The sequence below is a fragment of the Micromesistius poutassou genome, assembly GCF_964030765.1.
Source record: "Micromesistius poutassou genome assembly, chromosome: 10".
Lineage (NCBI taxonomy): Eukaryota > Metazoa > Chordata > Actinopteri > Gadiformes > Gadidae > Micromesistius > Micromesistius poutassou.
In genome coordinates this window covers 8,742,629-8,755,304 of record NC_140280.1, presented here as the reverse complement: position 1 = coordinate 8,755,304, position 12,676 = coordinate 8,742,629, and the positions used below count along the sequence as shown (strand labels likewise).

The 12,676-nt window shown below is 45.2% G+C and overlaps 2 protein-coding genes across 2 annotated transcripts in view; one reads left to right on the top strand and one right to left on the bottom strand.

Annotated features, from left to right (window-relative positions):
* Positions 1–217: 217 nt before the first annotated feature.
* Positions 218–9,522, bottom strand: arr3a (arrestin 3a, retinal (X-arrestin); the record flags this gene model as incomplete). The annotated part of the gene is made up of 14 exons (XM_084473723.1): positions 218–293; positions 1,138–1,221; positions 1,331–1,468; positions 1,885–1,957; positions 2,097–2,181; positions 2,624–2,759; positions 2,929–3,005; positions 3,155–3,214; positions 3,381–3,571; positions 3,677–3,721; positions 3,832–3,892; positions 4,083–4,113; positions 8,492–8,592; positions 9,451–9,522. The coding sequence occupies 14 exons, from the start codon at positions 9,520–9,522 to the stop codon at positions 218–220; spliced, it is 1,230 nt and encodes a 409-aa protein (XP_084329849.1).
* Positions 9,521–12,676, top strand: part of mcf2b (MCF.2 cell line derived transforming sequence b) — a gene marked incomplete at its 5' end in the record, with an annotated part of 31,707 nt that continues 28,551 nt past the window's right edge. Inside the window, 3 exons of the mRNA XM_084474419.1 lie at positions 9,521–9,571; positions 11,128–11,262; positions 12,300–12,416. Coding sequence (XP_084330545.1) covers positions 9,521–9,571; positions 11,128–11,262; positions 12,300–12,416 — 303 coding nt within the window. The remainder of the gene's footprint in view (positions 9,572–11,127; positions 11,263–12,299; positions 12,417–12,676) is intronic.

Below are 12,676 nucleotides of genomic sequence, written 5' to 3'. Positions count from 1 at the left end.
TGACATTTCAGTTTTCCGCTCATTGCCTCCTCCTTTGTCTCCCTCTGCCTTCTTCCACACCTATGTCTCTGCCAGGCTGGCATCCTTTCTGCAAACAAACACATGAAAAGCATACTTTCTACCATGCAACAATAAAGATTTTTAATTTACTGTTTACTGTCAGCAATAACAATGACATAGATGAAGTACATAGAAGTCATGGATATACACACGAGAATCAATCGATCAGCAGATCTACTGTATCGAGCCTCACCTTAACAATAGAGTGTCTTTGATTGTTCTCCTCCATGACTCTGCAGAGTGAGAGGACACAGGTAAACACATGTAACATTCTACAGGCCTTAAATGGCCATCTTGAAATTAGGGCCACCTGAATGCAGGATTCCCCATTGAGTTCCACCACCCAGCTAGCGTTCAGAACAAAGATGGGACCAAGATGGCCGCTTAGGTAAAGAAGGCCCATAGCGCCAATAAGTCATGAATGAGTTGCTGCACAGGTAGGATTTACAAGCAGGAGGAAGTGTTTCATATTAATATATATTATAATGTTGATACTTACACACTGCTCAGGTGGTCAGAGTGGATGGAAGAGAGGATGAGAGCAACAAAGGTAAATCTCAGTGTCAATTTTCCAGCTATGTATGTGTGTGTGTCTGTGTACCTCTGTGTATCTGTATCTGTACATGTGTGTGTGTGTGTGTGTGTGTGTGTGTGTGTGTGTGTGTGTGTGTGTGTGTGTGTGTGTGTGTGTGTGTGTGTGTGAGTATGTGTGTGTGTGTGTGTGTGTGTGTGCGTGCGATTTACCTGTGGGTTTTGGATGCATGAGGATTAATGGCAGTTCTAGTTCAACATCACTGTAATGACAAACATTGTTATCATTTTAGTTAATCGTGGTAGTAGTTATCGTATTGTTAACAGGTACCCACATTTTACAATAAATATGTATAAAGAGTGCTGGGACAAACCTTCCAGTGAGTCCAGCCAGCATGCTATAATGGGGATAAGTAATTGAAGGATTAGATATATGCCACCGTGCCGAAGTAGAAACAGACTGAGGCTGCAATATAGCATTACAGTCAATAGGTGGCGACAATAAACTGAAATGTGCCAAAGTATAGCATCCAATCAGAAACGTACCCTGATCCGGCAACTATGAGGTGAATCTTGATCTTGTAGGTGACCATGATTCCCAGTACGTCCTTTTCCATGCCTCCCCTCAAGCTGAATGAGAGGAAACATTGATCACTGCAATGTGAGCCCATATTTAACTCAACGTGAGGGTGGTGGGGTGTGTCCGGATGGAAGCGGTGGGGGTGGTGTGGGTCCGTACATGGTAGAGGAGGCCAGATTCGTGTCCTCGTCCTTCAGCCGTCCATCGAGTGCCAGCCCCCTCTTCTCCTTGTTGTCCGACAGCAGAGGGGTGATGCAGAGGGTCTTCTCCAGGGTCCCGTTGGCTTCCACCGTCTCACTGCAGACACTCAGGGTTAGCTGGCTGATCTCTAGTCACGTTTTGCAAATTGTTCAACACAATACAAGGACATACAAGGTTTGAATGTACAGAAACCCACCTCGGTATATACGCACACCCACACACACACTCACATCCCCACACACACATGCACACACACACACACACACACACACACACACACATACACACACACAAAATCACACACACGCACACACACAGCCTTAAATCAAACATTTAAATACAAAAACTAGAAACAAAAACACAACAACAACAATTAATCCATTTTTAAAAAGTGCTTTTGACCGTGTGCCCTGAGGTGGAGTCTTCTCAGTGCAGCAGACAGTCTGCATTCTAACACACAAGAACTGGACCCAACGAGAAAAACATGCCAGTACTTCTATTGAGTCTCTTGCCTGAACTCCTTGTTCAGGACACACTTGATGTACTTGTCTGCGGAGTAGAGGATGATGTCCGTGGCCTGATCCACTGAGCCCGGGGAGGAGAGAGACAAGGAGAGAGAGGAAAGGAGACGGACAAACAGGTCATCACGTGGTGTAGCGTCCCCAGGCGGAAGGAAACAAGAAGTGGAGCACAGAAAGACCTCATGTCTTGGAGGAACACACACCGGTGATTTTGATGTTCTTGATCGTTTTACTGGTCTCATTGTTGACCTTGATCTTGATGGGGATGGAGTCACCGTGGAAGAAGAGCTGAGGACAAGAGCAACAAGAGAGACACATGAGGTCCTTCCTGTGCACGTCTCTCTCTCTCTCTCTCTCTCTCTCTCTCTCTCTCTCTCTCTCTCTCTCTCTCTCTCTCTCTCTCTCTCTCTCTCTCTCTCTCTCTCTCTCTCTCTCTCTCTCTCTCTCTCTCTCTCTGTATTTCATGAGATATATTTTCATGTTGTATCATAATTCAGATTGAAAGTAGGTAATTCTGCATTGTTTTATTTAGGTCAATCAAATGTGTATATCGATGAAGGTTGCGGTCTGTTGAATGTGTGCACATTACGACCATGATTATCTCTGCTGTGTAGACCCAAACGTGTGTAAGTGTAATGTATTGGAATAGGGAAATGTGGAATCAATCCAAATGGTATAAAGCACATAAAATGTATGGAGGACTAAAGCCGGTAAAAAGAGTCCACCCTACATCTTTGGCCATGGAGGCTTCTAGATGGATGGGCTTGTCCGACGTAATGAAGTTCTTGCGGAGCTCTGCCCTGGGTCCGGCCCCCACCAGGTCCGGGGCGAACTGGACCTTCCTGATGATGAGCCGGGCGGTGTCCCTGTTCCCCACAGTCACGGAGACAAGGCAACAGGACATGATCACCAGGAGGAACGGGCCCTGACGGGGCTTCAGCAGGGAGGACAGGGGGAGGAGGAGCGGACAGAGGTGTGGAAGAGACCTCAGATATCAGGGTTTGGACAGGGAGCTGCAGGAGGAAGGACACTCACTTCTTCTCTATCTTCTCGTCTGCGTTGTCGGCCTCCATGGCGAGGTACGTCCTCACCTCAAAGTCCACGCCACAGGCCTGCATGGAAACACAGCTTTATGTGTTGAACGGGAGTGTGTGTGTGTGTGTGTGTGTGTGTGGGTGAAGTTTTACCACTGGCCATGGAGAACATATCGCTTCCCATCTGAATGTGTTAGCATGCAGAGAGCAGAGGTTCTTGTGTTTACCTTGCCCTTATCGTCCGGTCCTGGCTGCAGAACGACCGAGCAAGGGAGGTTGTTGGGAATCTAGGAACAGAAACAGAAAATTGAACAGAAATGATTAAATGAATGGTGTTTAACATCCTCCTGAATGCATTGTTCACTGTGTGGTTGATGAGCTAACGATCAGCTTTATGTATATACATGTATATATGTATTTGATACATGTGTGTGAGCAGAGGCGCTGCCCTACGTCGAAGGTGAACGGGTAGGCGTTGTCCCCGGCCTTCTTCATCAGGGTGTCGTGCATGATGCTCAGCTTGGGCTGGTGGCATTCAGGGTAGATCTGGATCTGTTGGTACCAGATGTCCTTCCTGAACGACAGGCCAATCACGTCCAGGTCCTCACGGCCGTAGCGGAAGGCGCAGGTCAGCTGCACGAACACTGCCACAGACAGACAACCACAAACGGAGCGGTCACAAGGAGGCTTGGGTTTGAGCTGGAGGTCGGATTTCATGTCCCAGTCCCTGAACTCGTCTCTGATGTTACCTTTCCTGCTCCCGAAGTTTTTGGGGTCCAGCTTCACAACCCCATCTGTAAACATGTGAAGCTGATCACGGATCTTATCGATGGCTTGTTGCTGCCCATAATGGAGCCTATGCATCCAGCACCTGAAGGCTGAAGGAAAAGAACGGGGACCTCACCCACGCTGTCCACCTTGGTCACATGGTCCACGTAGTCTCTCTTTCCCAGGTAGAGGCTGAGCTGAGGAACAGATGGACAGAAATGCTGTGGTCAGGGTCAAACTCATGTGGACACAGTTGACGTTTCATTTACTGACAATCATTCATTCATTTGCCATTAATAGCAAAGCATATGACTTGACTGAAATGACTGGAATGTATTAGGAGGAGAAGTATATATATATCCACATTGTTAAGTCACTCATACTCACTGCCCCATTCCCACTGGTCTTCTTGTAAACCCTGAGAATGATAGAACACAAAATGATATGAAGCAGAAACCTTGTCTCAGATGTCAGCAGACAAGCAACCCAACGCTACAATGCCTGAAGGAAAGACTACATTTTACAAGATGCTGTATGACGAGGTATGATCCTGTGTAACTGTACAGTATAGTCAGAGTCAATTTAGAGCCAATTTAGCCCATTAGTCTGATACGGAAGCCGCGCCAATCTCCTGACTTCTTCAATGTGTAGATACCTTTCGCTGTCTCGCAGCCTTGCAGACGTGTCCACTTCTTCCATAGTGTATTGCAAATGATCTTTTCACTGAGTCTCTCCCGCCATGGCTGACTTCAGCCATGGCCACTCCTAAACTCTGCCTAATATTTTAAGGCCATTTCAAGGTTAAAGAACCATTGTTGTGGCCTGAGCACATCTGAACATCTGCACGGGCTGACCCTGGTGTGACCTTCTAATCTTTAGAGACGGTGTTCTTCCTGGGTGAAGGTCAATGAGCACATCTGCCCTCCTCTTCCTAATGCTGCAAGTCTTCCTAACTGACCTTTTATCTATGTTTTTTATTTGTTTTTATTTTGTTACAGTTCTGTACAGTACAGTTACTGTAGACTTGGACCTCTGATGTGGTTATGTAGTTACAAATGTCTTGTTCTATGCGTATGACTTGATTTACTACTGTGATGTGTCATGTTGCACATGAAATCCTACTATTTTCAATACAATATTGTGTTATAAAATGTTCTGTGTGTTTAAATTACCAGAGAAGCACTTACTTGGCCATGTTGGAAAGTGCCTCAGTAGTATCTGTTGAAAAGACAACAACAAAATCAACATGATGAACAGGATCGTGGTCCTTGACGTTGGGAAATGAGAGTGGATGGACAGCCATTGTGTCACTCTGATTTCTGTCATGGCAATCATCAAGGTGGCATATCATTGTCTCAGAGATAATACGGGGCTAATCGTATTGAGTGAGATTACAGCGTCTTCGTTAGGGCTTCCTAAGCTTAAAGCTTCTGTCATCCAACCGACGCACGCCTCCCAGGGGAATCCTGGCCGGATTTACCCAACACCAAGTCATGTCACCATCTACTCTCCTTCCATGTAGCTGGCTGCTAGTGCTAGCCCCGGGCTCTGCAATCCTCTTCCAGTACTGCTGAAGTGATGAATCCCGTTCAGTGGACGGACACACTTAGTATCAAAGTAATGAGTTGGGTTACTTCTCTTTTATTGTCTTCATTAAATCCTTGCCTACGCTGGTGCAAACATTAACAACACAATGGAGGTTAAAATAAGAAACATTTAGCAAAACAAGAAAGACATCAATCATTTATTCCCTGTGCATATTGCTGTATGAGGTTTGAAAAACAAACTTTTTTCTCATGTATCACTGCATGGCATAATTATTAAAGCAGACGGGAGAGAGAGCTGGCTGCTGCTACAGGAAGATCAACTTGTGATGGACATAGTTAGCATGCATAGCACCTTGGAGTCCCCTTTCTAAATAAGTTACTTCCTGTATCATGTCCTGGATAACAACCTGTTATACTTTTAGGTAGCGATGGTTATCCATTCCCTACATCTCCATTCTAACAGATCTGTAGATGTTTAACCTGTCTCTTTACTGATTTTCGGTAGTGATTGTAATCCATTCTCTACATCTCCATGCTCACAGATGTGTGGATGATTATCATGTCTCCTTGTGTTTTAGGGGTTTCAACAAATGCTTGTCTGTGAAGATATTTGAAATGTTGGTACAGACATTAATGAACAAATCAACTGAACATTCATATGCTCCAGTCTATCTCTTAGGGAACAAAATGTACCTTAATACCTGAAAGCTGTGATGGGTAATTACCTTCCATATACGGTCATAATCTGTAGTAGGGAACTGAAATTAATGTTTCTGCTGTTGACATTTTAAGATTCCTCAGTTCCTCAGGCACTGTATAAGGATTTATGGACATAGACATACTCCATGTCAAACTATGACACACAAAGAGTTGTTCCAATTAATAAATGCATTATTTTCCCAAATCTCCTAGTTGTGAAGCCCATTGCAGATGACTGGAATAGAGCCCAAAAGGGTTTTCTCAATGAGCTCACTTTGTCCTCCTTTATCTTTGCATTTGTGATGCAGGAAATATCTGGTAATGCATCTATCTAGCTAAACCATACGTGCAGGCCTACCTGTCATAAAAGGTTCCTCAGAGTCTTGTAGGGTCCAGATAGGAGTGCAGAGTAGTTTAGTAGTCTAAAGTGTATTTTTAGTGCAGGTGATACCCCAGCTATATCTCTATATAGCTGTATATAGCTCTATAGCTCTGCTCCTATCCCACTGAAGCGCCGCCCCACGGCCACCCTGGTGTGTTGGTGTAATCCAATTAAGCAGGCTTTTTTCTTGACATGAAGGGTTTAAAAATACTGGCCATGGGGATGACAAGGAAAGCATGGTGGGCTACTATTGGGAGACTCTAATCCCTCCAGTATCCATCAAAAGAGCATCTAAGAAGGACATGGATCATGGTATTATTGTACTTATGCATTGCATACATACTAATGAAATGTTTTGATAACTTAGATGAGATTAAGGTCTGATCATTCTAGCAGGATGGATTTATAAGGTTTGGTATATGGTTCAAAACAGGCTTTATAATGCACAGTCCGGATCCCTGGCTGATCAACCCACTTCAGACCACTGTTCACTGCTTTTGAGGTCAACCGAGTGTTTAGCTGATATAAACAAATGGTCAAATATATTTTTAAGTTAACATGGTTAAACATTAATGCCTTTTCTTTAATATTGGGAATATTTACAAGAAAGTATTACATCTAACATCTCATTTACACACAATGTTTCTATACTGTATATACAATGTACAGATGGTTAGAGTCTGTGTTCATTTTGTACAAAACAAATGCTCTATGTTGCCATCCAGGAGAACTCTTCCTGAGTGTGTGTGTGTGTGTGTGTGGAGCTGGCTGGTTTAACCTGTGCACACTGATTACTCAATGAGCAACAGGTGTGCAGCCTCACCCAGCGCTAAGGTATGTAATCAAGGTATACAAAGTGCTTAACACAGGGACACAGTAATGGCCGAGCAATACCTATACACAACAAAGAAAATACAAGCCATACACAACAGAAACACACAGCAGTAAACATGACATCAGGTCATTAATAAACTGCTGCTCTACATAGATTGTATATATCTATCTAGTGCTGAAACACATGGCGTGTATTGCTAAATAATGATGACAGCCACAAACCAGTTGTCTGTTGGATCAGTCTTCCCAGTTCCAGGCGTCTGGTTCTGCTGTCTCTTGCTTGTTTCCAGCAACCCCATGTGCACTTCAAATGAACATGAAAAAAATACAATCCACTGGGAAGCTAATTAGATTTAAAAAAAAGACGGCTTGTTTTGAATTCAGATGCTTATCTGGTGTTCTGTGCAATTTCACAGGACGCGTGCGCATGTGTGTGTGTGTGTGCATGTGTGAACACGTGTGTGGTTAAGATATTGCTTTCACAACAAGATACATTTACAACAGGGCTTTATATTGTGGCACCTCCTGCAAGTGCAACGTTGGGCTGGCAGACACCCATCTATTCTATAGATGGAGGAGGGGTGACTCAACTACATATATAATATATAATAATAATATAATAGTCTCCCCTTTGTGAGCTTCCTGTTACAATGATTAGTCAGTGCTGTCTGATCGTCTTCAGCTGCTTCACCTCCAGGGCTGCATCAGCTGCTGCTCATAGAACTGATTAGGATGATTACTCTGTTACTCTGTACTATGATTGCTATGTACTATGATTACTATGATGACTATGTACTATGATTACTATGATGATGTACGACAACTACTCTGCACTATGATCACTATGATTACTATGTACTATAATAACTCTGTACTAGTGATCGACCAATATATCGGCCGGCCGAAATTTGCGTTTTTACGTGTATCGTATGGCCGATTTTTATTTTATTTATTTTTTGGGGATATTTTTTCCCTGCATGATTTACAGACAGTTCAATAAATGTTCCTTTTTTAAATTGAGACTTGTAACATTTGTTATCATCATTGTGTCATTTTTATGATGTAAATTGAGGGAGTAAAAGCAGTATCGGCTCCAAAAATCATTGAAAGAAAATCGATATTGGCGTATCGGTCATCGGCTAAGGCTGATGAAAAAAAATCGGTATGGCCCAAAAAAATCCATATCTGTCAATCCCTACTCTGTACTATGATTACTATGTACGATAAATGCTCTGCACTATGATTAATATGATATATATGTATTATAATTACTCTGTACTATGATTACTATGTACTAAGTACTAGGATTACTCTGTACTATAATTACTCCTGACCATCCCCTGGAGAGCTCCACCACCTGGGGCATGTACCTGCTGAGCAGCACCCTGGAGAGCTCCACCCTGGAGAGGAGCTCCACCCTGGAGAGGAGCTCCACCTTGGAGCGGTATACAAATGACCTAATGGCCTCTAGAAACGTGTGGTCATAAATAAATGTATTCATTTATTCAATTAGAAGTGGACCGTAAATACCGTAAATAGATTGGTCCTAAATAGTTTTTAATTCACATTTAAATCACATTGAGGGTGGCATATAATAGTGTCTCCTGGCCTAAGGAATGCTTATCGAAGCCGTGAGCTGAGATCTTCATGTTTCAGTTTGACATTGATCAATGCGGAGATGGACAGGTGAGATGTTGAGGCTGTTTAGTGTAAAGCGCCATCTGCTGCTGCAACCCCCGCCGTGCACCGTCTCTCTTTCTTTCCTTTTTCTTTCTCTCTATCTTTCTTTTTTCTTTGTCTGTCTTTTTCATTCTCTCTACTTATTTCTTTCTCCTTCTGTTTCGCTTTCCATCATTCTGAAATGACGTTCGTTAGTTAATATAAATACATTTTATTCAAGTCTAATTGCGTATACAAATCTACACGCACGGAGCGGAGATGTGTTGGCTTTAGTCGAACAGGTTGGGAGCTGGACGCTGCGCTGTAAGCACCAGGTGGGGGGGGGGGGCTGATCCGGGATCTGCGTGAGGTCCTCGAGAGGACATCGAGTCACTGCGCACATCGCAACAAACATAGGAGCGCAACTTATCCAGAGTTGACGTCAGGTGCGCCGCGGGACACGCCCTTAGCCACGCGACGGGGCGCACCGTGACCGCACGAGACGCTGAGTTGGGGATCTGCCCGGTAATATGCTCGTCGCCGGCGCCGCACCGTCCGCGCGGTCACTCACTGCAGCAGTAGGTTACCGGTCCCGCCTCCCGGTCCCGCCTCCCGGTCCCGCCGCAGACTTTACCGGGCGGTGAAGCCAGCGGAGTTTCAACAGAGCGGCCGTAGAACAGAGCGGCGGGCAGCACGACGCTGCCATGGCCGAGGCCAACCCGCTGCGGGGGTTCCCGCGTCTCCGCCGCGCCGCGGTAAGGGGGGATGCTGGGTGAGCGGGGAGGGAGGGATGCTGCAGCATGGAGAGATGAGGAGGGAGAGGTGAGGGAGAGTGGCTAGCTGCTCTTGGCTTGCAGTGCCTCGTGCTGCGGCAGTGGGGCTCGGGACGTAATCAAACTCCAATATGTACATGTTTAATGCACCACCAACCGTGGTGCATTGAATGCGGTCCAATTCGAATTCAACGATTCTTAAAAAATGAGTTTGTTGCTACTGTAGTCCAGAAAGGGCAATGACAAACGCACACGAGTGCGTGCGTGCGATCCGTGCGTGCGACTCTGTGTATCACATAGTGGCCATCTGCGGATGCAGAGGCATATGTATTTCAGCGCGTGTTGAAGTTAGACAGCGTAATGGCTTATTGTGCAGCCACGGATCCAAAGACTGGGGAGTAGCTTTGTTAAATGCTGACTCCCACAACCGCAGTAAAGTAACGCCAAAGCTTTTTTTATACTGATCGATACTATTATTGTATTCATTTCATGTATTTTTCCATGTCAGTGTTTGGAATGGTCTGCTAGCCTGGGTGCATGGAGATCACATGTTCATGTCTAACTTTACGGTTAGCCTGCAGGCTGTCGTCCCACTAGCTGATATACACCGGTTTCAGAGCATAGCAAGGAACAGCAGGACATCTGAGCACAAACATAATCCGAGCTGGCTTGTAGAAGGCAACTGTGTGTAGGAGGAGCACATCCTACATACACTACATAAAGAAACATTTGATCACATCGGTGTGTTTTTCAAGTAGGCGACTCACACCACATCTACAAATAGGCCCTCGCCTAAATTCAGTTTGCAATATATGCTTCCAATTGTACCTTTTTATGTTTACTTACATGTTTAAGTTCAGCTTGAGGCTTTAGTTGTTTTTTACAAGCTCAAACATTGTGTTTAAGTTACTCCAAAACATTAGCCAGCCTCTAGGTACTTAAAGTAACAACATATTTTACTTAATTTACCCTCCTCTATACTACTTAGGGAAATATACATAAGGTAGTGTGCTAGTTCGCTGACAGACTCGTACCATAAGGTTGTCTCTCGGCTACTTTTTCTCAAATCAAGATGAGCTTGCGTGCATCTGTTTGTGTAGCGGAGGGACACATATTTACTAATTCCAAACAAAAAGGACCCAGTGAGGTTATTCCTCAAAAGACATGCCTGATACAGAACAACAGCACTCTGTGTATCATTGAATTGTTCCTTCAAGGTCTGACGGTGCCTTCGACGGGATAGTACGGACAGAAATGAGTGAGGGATGGATTGACAGGGTGAGTGATGGAGCGCGAGAGACAGCGGGACAGCTGAGGGGATGAGCACTGCTTGAGGAGGGATTGTATTTGAGGCTGGCTGCTGATGCTGTCGCGGGGCCTGTGGAGATAGACATCAGCTGAGTGGACATGCGGGCACAAACCACCCAGCTCTGCTCTCCTCTCCACTCCTTTCCAATCTCTCCACACCATTAGAAAATAAACCTTCTTCTTCTCCTTCATTCCGCTCTAATCTATGACACGATCTTCTCTTCTTCTAGACTTCTTTCCCGGGTAACCTGCACCTGATCCTCGTGCTCCGCCCCTCTGACCTGATAAGCCCCGCCCCCAGCCCCTCCTCCAGCACTGACCTGGGCTTCCGCTTCAGTCAGGATGACTTCCTGTTGAAGATGCCGGTAAGAAAGGCAGCGAGGGTTTCTGTAAAAAACAACAGCACCAGTTCACTACCTAGTCTATGGTCATCACAGTTAAGCCGGCCCAATGCCAGGTGGGCTGCCTCTGCAGGGTGTGCATACAGGGCCGCTGCTAAGCTTTTGGAGGCCCTAAGCATAATTGGTCATAAATGGTCAGGGATGCTTGTTGACCATAGATATGTATTAATTAGTTTCAGTTTAGAAAAACTGCACTGAAAAAGGATGCTCCGCCTCCGATGCAAAAAGACAGAGCTTTGAAGGCTGTACCATTTCAGGGAAGCGTGGGGGGGGGACTCTTTTTATATATTAGGTAAAAACATCTAATTTGCCTGAATTGAGTGATAGGGTACACAATTAATACAATTAACGGTGGGCCTAACTTATATATCTTTTGTAATGTAATAATGTAATAATTCTCATGACTTTTTTTAGCAACCTTAATTTTGGGGGCCCCCGTCAGGTACTGGGGGCCCTACGCACTCTGCGTACAGGAGCGGCGGCCATGTGTGCATACAACCCTGAGGGGCTCCATATCTGCATCACTAGCGAGAGAAGGGGGCGGAACTAGTGAGCAGTCTTCTGGACTTCAGTAGAGGCATACCTGATTATGTGACACGTTTCAGATATTGCGTTGTAAAATTCTTTGTCCCAAAACTCCCGACCTATTCCTCTTGGCATGTTCTTGTCCACCTCACTCCGGGGAGAGTGAACTAACGTACTCAGGGCATGGGAAGATAATAATTGATAAAATGTATATAGCTCTTTTTTGGAGGTCACTCAAAGACACTTTACAAAGAACGAGAAAACAAAATACAGGAAAAAATTCAAAATAAAGATAAGGTTTGAAATAAGAGTCAGGTGTGGTATGGGTGGGGTCAGGCATCGTATGCTATCTTGAAGAGGTGAGTTTTGAGTTGACTTTTGAGTTTGACTGAGTTGCGTATGTTTCGGGTGGAGGGAGTTCCAACGGAACTGGTCCCGACGGAAGGCGCGCTGTGCTGAGTTGTCTTGTGCACCAGGTGGTGATGCTGCGCTCGGTCGGAGATCTGCTGCGCTACATCGACGAGCACCACCTCACCACAGAGTTCACTGCAAAGGTGGAGTACTGCCAGAGCGACTGGGTGGTCCTGCGCAGGGTAAGTGGTACTCTCCACCTCATGACCTTGACCCTCAAAAAACGAAAAAAGGGAGCCCTTTCATACTTGTTGCCATGGTGAAGGTGGAGGGGGAGAAGGAGGAGGGGGGGAGGAAGCGAAGAAGAGGGAGGAGGAGAATGAGGGGGAGGAGAAGGAGGAGAATGAGGGGGAGGAAGAGGAGGAGGGGGAGAATGAAGAGGAAGGATGACTGATAATGGTCCGTTAAAGCTTCAGTAAGGGTAGTCTGATAGTCTCAAGAT